This window comes from Oncorhynchus gorbuscha, linkage group LG24 (genome assembly GCF_021184085.1).
Source record: "Oncorhynchus gorbuscha isolate QuinsamMale2020 ecotype Even-year linkage group LG24, OgorEven_v1.0, whole genome shotgun sequence".
Lineage (NCBI taxonomy): Eukaryota > Metazoa > Chordata > Actinopteri > Salmoniformes > Salmonidae > Oncorhynchus > Oncorhynchus gorbuscha.
The window spans coordinates 5,174,483-5,191,734 of record NC_060196.1 but is presented as its reverse complement, the minus strand read 5'-3'; the positions used below and the strand labels follow the sequence as shown (position 1 = coordinate 5,191,734).

Sequence of the window (17,252 nt, the reverse complement as noted above, 5' to 3'; positions counted from 1 at the left end):
CTGATGGGTATTTTGTTTGTGGCCCCTGTTCCATCTAAATGAATGGTTTAGGTGACATGACCTGATGGGTATTTTGTTTGTGGCCCCTGTTCCATCTAAATGAATGGTTTAGGTGACATGACCTGATGGGTATTTTGTTTGTTTCATTCCGGCTTCTTTCGTGTTGTCGCTTGTTATATGTTGTAAAATGTGTATGTGTTTTATTCTGAATTATTTGTCAAGGATTTATAATACATCCACAAAACGCCAGACATTCACACTCTCACTGAGGCTTCATATTTAAGCATTAAGGTCTGAGGGGGTGTGGTATATGACCAATATACCACGGCTAGCCGCTGTTCTTAAGCAGAACGCAACGCGGACTGCCTGGATACAGCCCTTAGCCGTAGTATATTGACCTTAAACCACAACCCTCGGAGGTGCCTTACTGCTATTATAAACTGGTTACCAATGTAATTAGAACAGTAAAAATAAATGTTTTGTCATATCCTTGGTATAATGTCTGATATACCACGGCTTTCAGCCAATCAGCATTCAGGGCTCGAACCACCCAGTTTATAATTCTAAGTAACATAGACAACAGTTGACAGAGACATTGCTTCAGGTGAAGGACATGTAGAATGTGTTAGTCTTTGAATATTTTGCTAAGACATCGCCTAATATCATTGCGTTTTTTTTTAAATGAAATGTTTAGACTTTGTACTGCCGTTTAGTTTTGACTGTGCTTCAGTTGTTTCACTTTTAAGTTGAAATGGTGTTAAATGGATTTTAATTGTTTGATACACACTCCCACATTTGATCATAAACACACACATGCATTCAGAACACTTCTCTGTACATATATCATATATCAAAAATATACATCCTATCTATTATGTTTTCAAGAATACTATATTTTATCTTTTGTCATTATGTAATATTGGGATACATGTATCAGAGGTATAATCTAATAATTTTGTTTTTATTTTCTTTACTTCTCCTGGCTGTTTATTTTGACTTACAAAGTAGTTTTGAAAGCAGCACAGTGTTTATAGAATTGTATTTGCACACAATAGACAATCTAACATGACCAATACTGATAATACTATTCACGACTAACAAGTAAATCATTCACAGCCTATTAGTAACATTTATTGGCGAACTAGTAAGTTGATATAGTAGCAGTAGTTGTCACAGTAGTGTTTTCTTCTTAGTTGTAAACACAACCCAAGACCCTTCCACATCGATATGCTAGTGTGTTGAGTATTGTGGTCTTCCCAGGGTGAGACTTAGTGAGCGTGTTTATGACAGAATGTACAGAAGTTCAAATACACGTCTGCCTTTTTCATCTCACTGCTGTCAGTGAGAGAAAGTCGTCCCGGCCCATCGGTCTGTCCAGTCAGTTCACTTGGACGGTGTGAATATACTATACTATTGTAGCATGTGGTATGTATTAGAGACCTGGTAGTCATTTCAGTGCCGCTAACTAAAGAATCCTCCAGGGAGACTTAATTACAGGAAGACCAGTCTAAATATCATTGGGCTGCATATTTTCCATGACATGAGATTTCTCAGCTCTCTTAGACTCGCTCCCTCTCAGTTCCCTGTCTCTCTGCTCTCTCTCTCACTCTCAGCTCCCTGTCACTCTGCTCTCTCTCTCTCAGCTCCCTGTCTCTCTGCTCTCTCTCTCTCAGCTCCCTGTCTCTCTGCTCTCTCTCTCTCTCTCTCAGCTCCCTGTCACTCTGCTCTCTCTCTCTCAGCTCCCTGTCTCTCTGCTCTCTCTCTCTCAGCTCCCTGTCTCTCTGCTCTCTCTCTCTCAGCTCCCTGTCTCTCTGCTCTCTCTCTCTCAGCTCTCTTTTGCTCTCTGTCTCTCTGCTCACTCTGCTCTCTCACTCGGCTCTCTCAGCTCTCTCTCTCAGCTCTCTCTCTGCTCTCTCAGCTTTCTCTCTTTCTCTCCCAGGTCTCTCTCTTTTGTTCGTTCTCACTCTGCTCTCTCTCAGCAGTTTTGGAGTCCATATATTATAGTTTGTGATGTTGAGAAAAATGCTAATTATCTTAGGGTCTAACCCCGTCAGGTGATGCTGCTCAGAGAGATTGGAGGGGCCACTTGGTCACTGTCCAGTGGTTGTGTAGTGGAGTGCAAAGAAACCATGTTGAGTGTAACACACATACTCTCTTTCTCTCTCTCTCTCTCTCTCTCTCTCAATCTCACTCACTCTCTCACTCTCTCTCACACACACACACCAAGGGCCTGCATGATGAGGGTTCTGTAAATGTTTGCAGATTACTGTTTCTCTTAAATCCTTTTGGACCTGAAGTCATGTTAAGTAGAAATAAAAAGGAAAGGCAGTAGGCTTTGGAGGCTCTTTTGCTTTGGTGTAATATCTTTGGCTCATGTTTCTGGATATTGGATTTGACCAGAATCATTTTTTTTTTGCACAGCACAGGCAAATGGTGGTTTTAACAATGCATTTTATATTTTCTTATCAGTACATTTTATACTTGACATACAATGTTGTATATCTGCATTAGAAATACACTGAAATACACTTATTGCCTGGGTATCAATTAAATAAAACAATTTGATTTGAACTATTAGATTAGTGTCATTCAGGTTAAACAGTAAACACAAGTCGATACAATGTCGCGCTTTGACATTGTAACCTCACTCCCGTTGCCATATGGGTATTGCTAGCCTACGTTGGCACAGCGCCATTGGAAAATAGCTTTATGAGATAAGATGAGTCGGATTTGTTAACGTAACCTTTTATGTTCACAATAACCCCGAAGCCTCCCAAGAGTCATTGCTAGTGTTCCAGCTGGGTTTATGGCTCTATGATAACTTGACAAATTATACAATAATATATGAAAATTGCATGAAGTTCCACTTAAAATTGTTGCCAGTTTTCTATCATGGTTTTATAAACTTGTTTTGATGTTTCCATCAGCTTGCAGCATCTTTATGTTGATGTTATTTTTCGCATGGAGTTTTTTCATTGTACTAAGAATCATATTAGCATTAGATCCATGTTGCATCTGAATGTGCACTTGAGTTATAAACTATTAATTTATGTCATTAATTATAGCATTATTCCATTTTTATCAGACTTGTTCATGCTATTTTGTCAAATCTTAAAATACTTTTGAACAATTTAATTTCGAATCCATTCTGGAATCCCAATGCAAGACGTCAAGACTTAGCCTAAATAATTAAATACATTTCTGGCAAAATAGACAACTCAACTCAATGAATATTTATATTGACATTTGACTATTCACTTTACTTTCGTAGTACGAATTATTGATCAATTAAATATGCTACAATGTGAATAGATTATATAGCCTTGCATTTTCAGTAATCTTTTACATTTAACATCTGTCTTACCTGTGATATAGTAAACTATCATTAAACATAGCCCAGAATAGCAGCGTATTTGTTGTCTATATATTTCAAACGTTTATTTTTAGGATACTAACCTCTGTACAGAAAGGTCACTTGGTAAAAATACAATTACGTTTGGATTGCGGTTTAAAATGCTTTTCTTCTTTCAGCTCCGGAGGAAGATATCCTCAAAGGCAAACAGTCAATCAGAAGTCACGCGATGGGAAATCAGAACTCTGAGAGTGAGATATTGTTGGATGGCGACGATGACACTCTATCATCCTTGGAGGAGAAGGAATTGGAGAACCTAACAGGTAACGCATGCAGCTCATCCGTTTCATGTCCCCGCGCGCATCATCAAGAGGGGGCTGGGTACGCACGTTAGTTGAATTCTCCCCCTCCCGCCTTTACAGCGTCTCCATTGCTAACACACGCGGGTGCTGCTGCGGGTACTTTGAGGCGCGCATGCAAGGATAACGGGGCTCCGGAACGGTTAATAAGGGGGGATAACCTCCCCAGCGCCTCCCATTACCCCTGGAGTCTCATGATGTTTTGTGATGCTCTGGCTTTGGGGGAGTAGAGGATAATAACACACACAAACATGTCCTATTGGCGCTTGTTTACAAGTTCACATATCTCAAAGCAAAGCTCATTTTTGTTTGTAATGAAATTATAGTACAAAAGTACCAACACGCTTGTGTAATATGATTCATAGTTAGCTTTTGACACAGTAATTATCACTTTTTTTTAAATAATCGAGAGGTTGAGAATAGGCCTATAATAGTAGAAGTGAACTGTGCATTTTGTCTTAATGTGTTTGGCCTCGAGGTTAATTTCTATTTTGGGGCCTACCTCCGACTTCCTTTATGTTAAATGTTAAATGAAAGCCGCAAATTTGTACTCGTGACAAGTGCGATATTTTGATACATGCGTCCCATGTGGGCCTATTTTATGATTGGGCCTAGCGTATAGGTGCACTGCTTTTAGCTAAACGGTATTATTTTCACATTTTAGAATAGCACTATGGACCTTAAACATTTTCTGTGTGTTTAGTTGATTATGATTGCTCTAAATGTGCAGTTTTCCTATATGAATCCATGTCGAATAAATAGTATAGGCGGAGATCAAAAAGACTATAGGCTTTGTCGTTAACAAGACTCAAACACATAAAATGATGTTGCTGTCCAATTTCTTATCCACTTTAAATCCATTATCTCACACCCATATTGATGTAAATGATGCTCCCTATACCTGGAACTCCTATAGGCGTATTCGTTATTTTACTAATCGGATTGCATCCTATATAATCCTCAATTTCCCCACATCATTGCTTTCCACTATAACTTGTTCACCCACTGTAGACTAATATAAATGCGCTCAGAGCGCAATTATATGAAAATAATGCCCACGATGACAATAGGGTTAAGGGGAGATTCCATGCATAATAAAGTGACATGGATTCTGAAATGAAGTGGAAATTGTCATGTGGGTCTCCTACTCCTCTGACTAGACAGACAGACAGGACGCAGCGTCCCAGTACAGGCAGCTGTCTGTCGGAACAACACCAGGTGTAATTGAATGTCTCCATGGCAGTGATTGAAAAAATGTTATTTCGCGCGCGGACTACATGCTAATGCTCACAATGCTCGGAGGGCTGAGGGGGAAGGGAGGGGTGACTGCAACAAATGAACATATCTGTTTATTCCATAGCCATCCGTTTCGGAAAGACGTGGGTGCTTTGGGGAAATCAAGCCGGGCTCTGAAGCCCCTTTCTGCCGCGCGGCACATCTGCAAATACAATGCTTCTGCACACGTGGAGCGCGGGGCAGGAGCGGCAAGAGCTTACACGTTTCTCCCTCGAGCGGCCTTCTCATTGTCATACTGGCATAAATTAAGATTGATGAGAGATTAAACAGACGTAGCACCAGCCCGCAATCAATGGGGCCTGATTGACAGCTGATTCTATTTTTTGACAAAGCTGGTCTGTCTTGGGTTACGCAGATGCTGATATTTTATTTTACCCAGCGGGTCAAACCACCTCTCCCTCCCTGTAGTCTAAAGAGGAACTGTTCAGATCATGGTGATTCTGGTTTCAGTGCTTACAAACACGCCATATTATATCTAACTCGATCTAGCAAGGAAATTAGGTCTAATAATAATGCTAATAATAATTGTGTGCATTCTTAATTTAAATTGCAGTTACACAAATAATTTGCATGCAGGTTTAAGCTAGAAATTCTACAATTGAGAATCTGATTTATTTTTCTTCTTGACCTCGCATCTGATAGATAGGCCTATACAACCAACCCATCGTCTTGAGCAGGGCTGCCCACCCTCTTCCTGGAGATCTACCGTCCTGTAGGTTCAGTCCAATCCTAATTTAGCGTATCTGATTCCGCTAGTTAAGGTCTCGTTGAGCAGCTAATTAGTAGAATCGGGTGTGTTAAATTAGGGTGTGACTGAAACCCCACAGGACGGTAGATCTCCAGGAAGAGGGTTGGCAGCCCTGGCCTAGAGCAAATATTTTCCCTCATTAAAAATGCATATGTGGCCTTCTCTATATTGTTATGGTATTTTCACGGAGACAAAAAGAGCCATCAAAGTCAGTGCGTGCCCTTGTTGAGTTTATATGTTTACTTTTACACGCTGTTGCCCTTTGGAAAAAAAACTATCGTTTTCTCGAGGAGGGGCAGGGGGTGATTTTTGTAAAGCGGGCTAATGTTTGCTTTCTGGCCCGTGCCGTTGTTGGGCCCTGTCTGTCTCCTAGGCCCTGTAAACATGAGCACTAGCGCTCAGCTGGTCGCCCCGGCGGTGGTGGTGAAAGGAACGCTGTCCATCACTGCATCTGAACTCTACTTCGAGGTGGATGAAGATGAGGCCAGCTTTAAAACGATCGATCCAAAGGTAAGAGAAGGGCTTTAACTTCCATTGATCCAAAGCAGGCCCTCCCGCCATTCTGTAAAATCAGCTTTCAAAATGTCTCAGGCCTTTCTCCCAGTCCTTCCCTGACCCCAGCACATCCAAGTCATGCTTTTCTGCAGCCTAATTGCTTTGTAAAGCCTTTATAATAATTTAGTAAATAACTCCAACCATGAACATGCGTAGACTAAAAGCATTTGGGCTATTGCATGACGACTGTAAGCAGCCTCGAGTTCTGCGATCATCATCAGGTCAAGGTCAAATAATTATTGAATAATCCAAATGTAGATCGAGACTCAATAATCTCTATAATTGAAATGATAACAACCGTATAGGCTATGATGCTGTTATGTGGTGTGTGTATTTGTAACCGTATAGGCTATGATGCTGTTATGTGGTGTGTGTATTTGTAACCGTATAGGCTATGATGCTGTTATGTGGTGTGTGTATTTGCGTCGTGAAAGTGAACATTAAGCTTCACTCGTGCTTGAATTGCATTGGTTTAGTGGACTACGTCATTGACAACATCACGTCTCTCTGAAAACGGGTGTTTGCGCTGCAGATTCGATACACAAAGGCCTCAGAGCCTGCAGAAGCATCACAAGCAAACGTTTAAAAAATAAGTTAGTCTATCGCATATCTGATACAGAGAGAAGACTAGGCCTGCTCTTCTTCCTTCGGGTCTTTCAGTTGTTCGTGAAATACAGCCCAGGAATCAGGAATAGTGTGTTGGACAATGCCTTATGTTGTGGTAAATTTTGTTGAGAATAAAAACCATGAAATGACTTGAATGTATTATTCGACACCTTTGAAATGTAGCCTATATAACTCATTTGAATATCCTAAATAACAGGCTATAGTAATTAGTATTAATTTCAAAACATCCTCTTTCTATTTGTATTCAACAGTTCAGTGATAAACCAAATAGGCTGCTGCTAATGGATAGCCTACTGTACTAATATTCCCGCGTGGTGTTTAGTCGCTCGTAGCGAAAGCAATGTGAATCAGGTCTCGTTAATAAGAAATGGGCCCCGACTTTCCCTGGCTAGTCATTGAGTGACAGTTGTGTATCTTTTTTTCAGCAGTCTGCGCCCAGGGTTATTGGCAATAACAGTTATAATCATAATATAGTAAGAACAACAGATAAGTTCATTAATCAACATTTGAGCTTTTGACTTTCATGCGTTTATATTTTTCTATTTTAACGGCAAATGAATTAACCTGAAATTAGCAATGGTCTTTTCTGGTGAATGGGCCTACTACAAGTGGTTGTTGTGTTTCTCTTTATCCTCGTGCAATTTCTCCCCAATAGTTAATACACAGTAATAACAGACATGCATACCGGTGTGTTTAAATATTATTTTTGCAGCCATATAGCATATCGACATCAAACTGTCGAGTAAATAGACGTTATTATTTTGTTAAAACAATTTTCATCAAATTGAACTAAATTATAGTGTGATATATTAATTATTCCAAGACGACAATTAATGCATGTTCTCTGATATGCATAATCATGCAGAACTCGTATTTTGTATCAAATGAATCTAGGCCCAAGATTTACCGAATGTAAATGTATCAACATTCCTTTTTTACGCACATTAATTATGTTTTTTTCACACAGGAATTGATTTCACGATCCTCTTTTATCTCTTGCTTACTAAACAATGCCAGTTCTCAAAACATGTATACAAACACAAGGCCAAGTTGTAATGTCATTTTCTTTAGTTTTATTAACATTTCAGTTTAAGGTCACGTAATGAAAAATTGGAACTTGGCACACTACATTTTTATTCTTTCACTTAAAGATTTTGTGCATATAATTTTAAATAAACATTTATTCACTTTGTGAAAACATTTAAAAACAAAACCACAACAAAAAAGTATTACATTTAGCTTAATGTACCTTCACGTTCCCCCTCTCTGAATGGCAATGTCCCATTACACTCCGTTGTAAAAGTTTTGTTTGCTTGTTTTTAATTTCTCAATTGTTTCACATTGCTCGGAGATACCAAGATCATGACGTTTTCCTTCCACTCTGAAGTGATCTCAAAAAACGTCACCTCGGCCCTAAATAGCAATAGTATCACAATCAGACAATTCGACAGTTTATAATTTGTCCAAACTTTTTGCATTAGTGAGGATTTCCCTCGCCAGTCTCCACGTCTGCTTTGCGGCAGCTTCCAGGGCCGAGTGGGGCTTCCCCTGAAACAGGTCCAAATTTGGTAAGAAATAATGGGGGCATCTGCGGCACTGCAAACACGAGATGAGCTGCAGCAGAATTCCGTTGATTCGATCTCCGAGGCAGGACTCGTCCCAGTCGGTCTCTCTCGGGTGTTTCTCACACTCATACAGCAGCAGGGTCTTCATGTGGTAGCTCTGAAGTGGTTGACCGGGTAGCTCGAGATGACGGTCGCGGAGAGTCTTCAGGACCGAGAGGCATCTTTTCCTGCATCCCGCCATCAGGAGCCTATTCTCGGCCTCGCTGAACTGCAAGACCCAGGCGTCACTCTCAGCCGAGCTCTGTTTCCCGGTCAACGAATAGCACTCTTTGGAGAGCAGGTTAAAGCCCTCGGCCTTGACCTCGGCCACCCGGTTCGGACCAGGCCAGGGGATATGGGGCATGGGCCACTGGGCAGCGCTCCTAGGCCAGATCCCTGTGCACTTGAACGCAGGGGTGATCTGAACCACGTATCTCTCCCGGATTCTTAGTTTTACCTCACTTGTATCTGCTACCATTTTAACCACGTCACGGTAGCTACACTTATCCACCGCTTGCGCCACCAGAGTCTGAAACCTTGAACGGATCTTCCGGGCGGAAAGGTAGCCCGAGGCCGTTATGAACTCGACCCAGAGAGACATACTTCTTTTGCGGCCGTCGCTCAGCTTCAGTACAGCGCAGCCGGGCAGAGAACCGTCGTCAACAAAGTTGAACACTCCCATCTGGTTGAGGTAGAGGACCACCTCGAACTCGTTGGGGGCTATGACCTCCATCCCCTCGAAGCGCGCCTCTATCTCGCTGAGAGAGGAGATGAACCGGGGTTCCTGCACCTCGACCTCCTTCAGGACGTCCGACACTACCTTACACACCTCCCGGATAGTCTTTGCAATGGCCGCTTTTCGAGTTTGGCATCTCTCGCTGTAGTATTTGTTGAGCTGGTAGACCAGCTTTGCCTGCGTCGCTATCATGTTTGGGCAGAGGTCCGGGCTGTACACCGGAGAGTCGCAGTACGTTGACGGATCCAATGCTTACCGGTAAAGCCAGAGGCGAAACGCTCTTCCCCAAGCAATGGAAAATATATATAATTAAACTTTTTTGCGTACACAGCGGATGGACGTCAGACAGTGTCGGAAGGAAACCGATAGGGATGCAACGTAATAGGCTACTAAATATCAGTCCAAGTCATATGCAGTAGGCAGCCCAAGAATGGGGTGGGCTCATTGTACAGTATAATACCGTCCGTGTCCTCGCGCTTGCAGACCCTAAAGGATAAAGCTCTGGTCGTGACCACTCATCTCTCCTTGTCCGATCGGTTGAACATGAAAACTACGTGTTATTCTCCTACCTTGTCCCACTGTTGTCCACACTCAGCTGTGCGAGCTGGACTTGTGTAGTTTATGAATGGTCCCCTAGAAGAGTGAAAGGGGTCGGGCTTCTCCTCCTGCAATCAACGGCGGAGCTGTCAGTGCAACCAGCCAATCAGAGGCCTCTCCGAGAAGCACTCTTTCACGAGAGGCACACTTTCGCTCTCCAACATCCTGCGCGCGGAGCCTCTGCTCCCAGGTCGAGTTATAGGAAGATAAACGGTTCCTTTTCGTATACACACTTTGTGCTCTTTTCTACGAAGTATATTTAATACGTTTTAAAGACAGCTGTGTCTCTTTTGCCTTGACCTAGCCTTTTTTTCCCCCCAGGTGTGCACGTGATCAGTATAAAATGGACACATTTAGAAGGAGAATAGGTTGCGCATTGAGTGATGCTGGATACCTTGCAAGGGAAGTGTTTATTTACTGGCTCGCTTCATGTCTGAATGGCATCAATTTGGAACCCTTTTGTTTTTCTATGGCAGTTAATGAGGCTTGATACTACTTTATAAACATCAGCACTAATGTTTTAATCGCTTCTGACAATGAAACCAATACGTTTTTTAAATGTTGTACATTTGTAGTATGTATGAATTATTGGACTATTCGAGCATTTGCATATTTCTAGTGAATTGCTAATTTATGTATACCAAGTAATTTTTTGACTGATGTTTTATGACATTTATGCGTCAAGAAACAAGAGCCTAATTTTATTAGAAAGCGCGTCTCCAGGCTGCGGGTTCAACACGGTGTGAGATAATCAGGTTAACGAGATAAATCGAATGTTCAGTGAGTGTACAATATTTCTAATATTTGTGTTTTTTCTCTCCATAAAATAGCATATCATTTATGTTTTCCTGATTTTCAGTATTTTTTTCTCTCTCCAGTCTAATAGGCTAGAAGTTGTTCACATTTCAAACCACTTGTCTTAAAGGAAATGCTTTTTGTTTGTCATTTTGTGCCTAGTGATTTCATCTTGGTGTATCGTGACAGTAGATTATAGGCCTGAATAGTTAAAATTACACCCAGTAACTTCCCTCGGATATCGGATTAAGAGCAACAACCTTCCCCTCACTGAAATGTGGTTTATTGTATTCCCATACAAATTTGGCCTACTAATTTCCCTAATATTCTATCGGCTAAATTAACATAATATTACTTCCATATTTCACCCATTTCATGCCATTGCACAATTTAAGAACGGAGAACAATTCCTCCTAGAATGGATGCGGACTACACGCACCTGCAGAGCAAGTTTTAGCACGCGTGTCATTCTAAAATGTGATGAACGATAATAAGACTACAGGCCTATTATTTTAATTAACATCGTAAGACCCTTTGAGATGTTAACGTGGTATTCCATAGTTCTTCAATACTATGTTTGGGGCCTGTTTTATTGCAGCCGATTTGCCCTTGTCGTTTTATAAAGCGCATGTTACATTTAATAATGCCTAATTCAGAAAAAAAGCTAAAGGTCTGATGTTTCTTTTCACATTCATATTACAACAATTTAAATATGTAATTGATTTCCAAGAAGCTCAATTATATTTTAAAATCACTCAAGTCATAAACAGCCGGCTTTTTCTTTCTCATTGTGCGCTGTGCGTGGTTTTCCAAAAATGCACGTACTTTTAATCTGGTCATCGCTTTATCGGCGCGTGAACCTTGTCGGTGATGAATAATAAACGGACAGGCGTTTTTCGCGCGGGCCCGGGATTGTAATTGAAGTCCTCTTATCACCCCAGACTTCATGTAAGATGACTTAAGAACCAATCACCGTCTCCTCGCGGGCACAGCACCGAGACGCGCGGGGAGAAGGCGGGGTGTGAGACTGGTCCTCAGACAGTGATGCTGCATAAGAATGGCCCAAAAAGTAACGCATCAGTTAAATGAAAGCTACTTAAGTTAAAGTCCAGTTTGCAAAACTATTGATCTATCTGCAGCTCTGAAGCTTCTTTGCCCGTCCTCCCGCTGTAGACTACTCAAGTTAATGAGGCGCAGGTTGTTAGGAGCTTTGGCATTAAATTCATTAGGGAGTCAATTGGACATTCTCTGTCCAGTGGACATCGTTTTTATGCCGGGATCCCTCGAGGCTTTTGGCCTAATTAGACATAACTGTTTTAATTGCAACGACTTTTGGTCATTTGGAGCTGAAAATATCTCCAGATCCTTGTTGTGGTGTTAAGCAAAGCACCCAACGATGCAATGACGCAGAGTTAACATTGCTTATCAAAAATCTATATTAATTATATGAAAACCTTCTTTCGCATTCTGATGTACGTTATGAAGTTACTTCAAATGTATATTTGATCCCTTTAAAAATATATTATCATACAATAGTAGTCAATAGTCAGCGAAGCTAATTTAACACGTGTTTAGACATACGAGGGAAAAACCGCTTACGCAGATTGTTTGGCTCTTTAAACAGAGACAGACTAACATTTTAAATGTAATTGATGGTAATATTAGTAAATGACTGAAACACTATTGTCTCAATGTTATGCAGGCTTTATACAGCCAATGCCTTTTCTTGTAGTTTATTATTACAAAAACACAACGATTATTTCCCATTTTGGAGAATATGCTTTTTGCGCCAAATATACATTATGTTTCCCACAGATTGGTCAGCATGACCACGACACAAAGGTTAATGGACTGAAACATTCCTGGAATACTCATGTACTCTATTTAGCTTTAGTTTCTCATTCTCACCACATTCATTGTAGCATCGGGTTTAGCTGAAGACTGGAAAATGCAACCGCTGAAAATACAGTGTGGATACTGAAATAAGCCACAAAGTTGGCAGAAACCAAGTGATAGTGTTTTTCAGTTTTTCTCTGCAAACATTTTTTTCTGTAAAAGTTTAATTCTTTTTTAAACAGTAAAATGGCAAATGCCTGTGGACTTGACGTTCTCATAGATTCCAGTAGTGTTGATGAAGCTACTAACACTACAGAGGGTACAGATTACTGTAGTGCAGGAGATGTGGTTGGGTGATATTTGGGGAGACATCTTCTATGATATGCTACTCCAGATATTGCAATATCTGATACAATTGTTTTGCGCAGTTAATGAGTAAATCATTCCAACCTGTGCTTATTTATGATCTTAACTTTAAATAAACTTTGTATTGTGAAACAGTAAGGCTTAGTTAATTAATTTAGACTTCATTTTCAACATATTTAAACAGCCTAACTGATAAAACTTCACAGTTTTTGATTTGTTAATAAGTTCCCGATATATCGTTAATGTCAAATATCACGATATTCAATTTGATCATATATTGGCCCAACCCTAGTAGGAGACCTCCGGACAGATTCACAAAACTCACTGTCTTGATTAACTAACTATAAGCCTGGATGTTGGAAAAACTATAAAACTGTAGTTAAGGGTTGTTTCTGTTGGGTATTTTAATTTAATTGAGGAATTTGTTTTATTGGTTATTACCTGGTTCAAGTTAAGGAATGTAACCTCAAAGTCTGATTATTTTCACTTATGATGGGTGTATTTGGTGTTTACACATATACAGTCCATTCGGAAAGTATTCAGACCCCTTAACTCTTTCCACATTTTGTTACGTTACAGCCTTATTCTGAAATTGATTAAATTGTTTTTTCCCCTCATCACACAATATCCCATTATGACAAAGCAAAAAAAGTTATTTTTTGTTGTTGTGCAAAATCTTAAATATCACATTTACGTAAGTATTCAGAGACCAGCGATTACAGCCCCGACTCTTCCTGGGTTTGACGCTACATGTTTGGCACACCTGTATTTGGGGAGTTTCTTCCATTCTTCTCTGCAGATCCTCTCAAGCTCTGTCAGGTTGGATGGGGAACGTTGCTGCACAGCTATTTTCAGGTCTCTCTAGAGATGTTAGAAGCCACTCCTCAGAAAAAGGCAGATGACAGCATGATGCTGCCACCACCACCATGCTTCACTGTAGGGATGGTGCCAGGTTTCCTCCAGAAGTGAAGCTTGGCATTCAGGCCAAATAATTAAATCTTGGTTTCATCAGACCAGAGAGATCCCACACCCTCCCTTTTGTACACTCGTTGTTTGTTACCTATGCATAGTCACTTCAGCCCCCCCCCTACATGTAGAGATTACCTCAACTAGCTTGTACCCCTGCACACTGACTTGGTACTGGTGCCCCCTATCCATAGCCTCCTTGTTTTTATTGTGTTATCTTTATTATTACTTTTTATTTTAGTCTACTTGGTAAATATTTTATTCTTGTTGAGCTGAACTGTTGGTTAAAGGCTTGTAAGTAAGCATTTCACGGTAAAGTCTACACTTGTTCTATTCGGTGAATGTGACAAATAAAATTTGATTCAATTTTTTTGTCATGGTCTGAGAGTCTTTAGGTGCTTTTTGGCTTGTCCTGCCTTTTTCTGAAGAGTGGCTTCTGTCTGTACACTCTACCATAAAGGCCTAATTGGTGGAGTGCTGCAGAGATGGTTGTCCTTCTGGAAGGTTCCCCCATCCCCACAGAGGAGCTCTGTCACAGTGACCATTGCGTTCTTGGTCACCTCCCTGACCAAGGCCCTTCTCCCCCGATAGCTCAGTTTGCCCCGGCGAAGGGGACTTTCAATGCTGAAGAAATGATTTGGTGCCCTTCACAAGATCTGTGCCTCGACACAATCCGGTCTCGGAGCTCTACGTACAATTCCTTCTACCTCGTAACTTGGTTTATGCTCTGACATGCACTGTCAACTGTGGGACCTTATATAGACATGTGTGTGCCTTAACAAATCATGTCCAATCAATTGAATTTACCACAGGTGGACTCCAATCAAGTTGTAGAAACATCTCAAGGATGATCAATGGAAACAGGATGCACCTCAGCTCAATTTCGGGTGTCTCATAACAAAGGTTCTGAATACTTATGTAAATAAGCTATATCCTTTCAAAAATATATACTTTTTAATACATTTGCAAACATTTTAAAAACTTGTTTTCGCTTTGTCATTTTGGGGTATTGTGTGGATTTATGGAGAAGAAGAAAAATGTATTTAATCAATTTTAGAATAAGGCTGTAATGTAGCAAAATGTGGAAAAATTCAAGGGGTCTGAATACTTTCTGAATGCACTGTATAGGCATGCTATACATACACACACACATGCAATCTGGTAATTTTCTCATGATCCAGCATATTTGGTATTTTTGCATTAACCTTCTGTTATATGAACCTGTTCCCATCTTTGGTTTATAGTTGGAGTGGCATTCATGTCAGTGTTGTAGTCAACCTACAACATACACCTCCTTTTTGTTGTCATTAGCAATGTTCTGGATCTGGACTAGAACCGTCGTAGAATTGACGCTGTTAAGAGACGAGATAAGCCACATAGACACAAACGTTCGTTTGGAAGTTTCTAGCGCAAATACTTGAACTCTAACCGAACAGGCAACGTTACATTAGGTACCGTGTGATGTATGGTTTACTTACAAACTTGATTTATTGTGAAGATTTAAAAAATGCAAAACTGTTGAGATTTGACATTCTTTCCCCTGAATCATGCCCGACTGGAGGAATAGTACTCAAAGACCCTTGGCGTGCAGCTTAAGAAAGAAAAAAAGAACGGTTAAGGGTTTTTATTTTAGACTGCAAGACTGTTTAATATCAAAAGCACAGTTCAGTCCCTGAAAGATGAATACACGCCCCCAAGTGTGTGTCCCAAATGACACCCCATTCCCTATATAGTACAAGAGCCCTATGGACCCTGGTAAAAAGTAGTGCACTATATAGGGAACATGGTGCCATTTGGGATGGGACACACTCAAAGTCGTGAAAATGTCCAAATGTAAAGTAACATGCTAACTGTAGCTTAATGAAATATATGGTGACAGTAAGTATGACTTATAAAGACAAATTGTAAATACACTCTGAATGTCAGACAGGGTCAATATACACATATCTGGAAATAAATTCTTGCCTTCATAAGCGACTGAAGCAAAATTGTGTGAACCGGAGTTCAACTGGTTTCACACTGTCGTGACACAACACTGCACCTATTATGGGCAACGCATGCAACGCTAGAATGGTGTTTTTGTTGTGTGGATTTTTGGTGTTCAGGTAGTGTCTATGCATGGATGTTATTATTGAGGTTATATTAGGTGTAGTTAGTCATCACAATGTCCTGTAGTTTCAGAGTGTGTGTGTGTGTGTGTGTGTGCGTACACATGGGCACGCGCTTGTGTGTATTTTGGCCCCATCCTTTGACCTCTCCTTAATTCATACGAACATTTTGTGTGAATCATCTTTTGGACTCATCATTCACTATTCGTTTCAAAGTTATCACGGATGTTCCCTTAGCGTGTGGATCCAGAGGGACTTTTTTCAAGGAAAGGCTCGCTTTTGGCGAAGTAAGGCTGCTTATTCTTAAGGCTTGTCACACTTTTTTCTAGGGTTCAGCTGATTTGTAGGAACAGAACGAAAACAAATAGTCTCAGAACCATAGCCAAACAGAGTTCATTTCCGATAGCCTCCTTCAGAATCCATCATGTTAGAGTACACTACAGAACTGCAGAGATTCCAGAATTCGGTTTCATCTCCGTGTACTTCCGCTTTGGTGTCTGTGCACCTTATATGGCATTTTGGATCCTGGCGTCTATTTGAAGTCATCCAAGGCCATGTTCAGTGCATGAATGGTGATTATGCTAATCATGCAGATATTACACGTTAATACACATGCGATAATGATTATAATAATTTTGGGGATTTTATGTAGCCAATATATGCTCATGTTATGTTTTAGGGTAAGTGTATAACTTAAACTAGATTTATTACCACCAACACGAATATGATAGTATCCATGTAGCATAACGTGACACGTGTTATTGGACCAATCACAGCAAAGAGCAACTCCGTACCTTGGAGAAATAAAAACATGTCATAGATACTAAACTACTTCTTTTGAGGCTCTTCTCAGCCTTTTCGAAGTCATCTTTTATTCTCTGCCTATTTATCTCGGTGTGAAAACATCCCACTTTATCAGACGGCGCCTAAAGATCTTTCTCTGGTCTGTACTGAATAGAGTAAAAGAGGATGAGGCCTGCCTGAAGAGTCCGTCTTTGATCTGAGTCTGTGTGACGACTCCACCAGGACAGGGTCCATAACCCCTCTCTCTCTCACTTCTGCTTTCTGATAAGCACCTCTTTTTCTGACTCACTCGCTCTCAAAAGTACCCCCCCCCCCTCCCCCCAACACACTACCACATCTGCCCAGCTACTGGAGAGGCTAGCTAGTGAGCTACCAGATTACTCAGCCGAGCCCCAAGGGGTAATGGGATATACGGCTGCTGTTTTGTTTTTTTAGCACCTCGCTGGCGTACAACACAATGTCGCCAACCATCCCTCCTCGTGTATGTTTTGCCTCCATATATG

The 17,252-nt window shown here is 40.8% G+C and overlaps 2 protein-coding genes across 5 annotated transcripts in view; one reads left to right on the top strand and one right to left on the bottom strand.

The window, feature by feature from the left end:
• The window catches only part of LOC124012069 (lipopolysaccharide-responsive and beige-like anchor protein), a 419,063-nt gene that overhangs the window by 200,365 nt on the left and 201,446 nt on the right, over positions 1-17,252 (top strand). For all 4 annotated transcript variants that reach the window (XM_046325448.1, XM_046325446.1, XM_046325447.1 and 1 more), the window contains 2 exons: positions 3,532-3,675; positions 6,129-6,265. In XM_046325448.1, the coding sequence (XP_046181404.1) occupies positions 3,532-3,675; positions 6,129-6,265 (281 nt within the window). The remainder of the gene's footprint in view (positions 1-3,531; positions 3,676-6,128; positions 6,266-17,252) is intronic.
• On the bottom strand, positions 7,991-9,909 carry LOC124012070 (protein mab-21-like 2). The gene has a single exon (XM_046325449.1). The coding sequence runs from the start codon at positions 9,467-9,469 to the stop codon at positions 8,390-8,392; it is 1,080 nt and encodes a 359-aa protein (XP_046181405.1). The 5' UTR covers positions 9,470-9,909; the 3' UTR covers positions 7,991-8,389.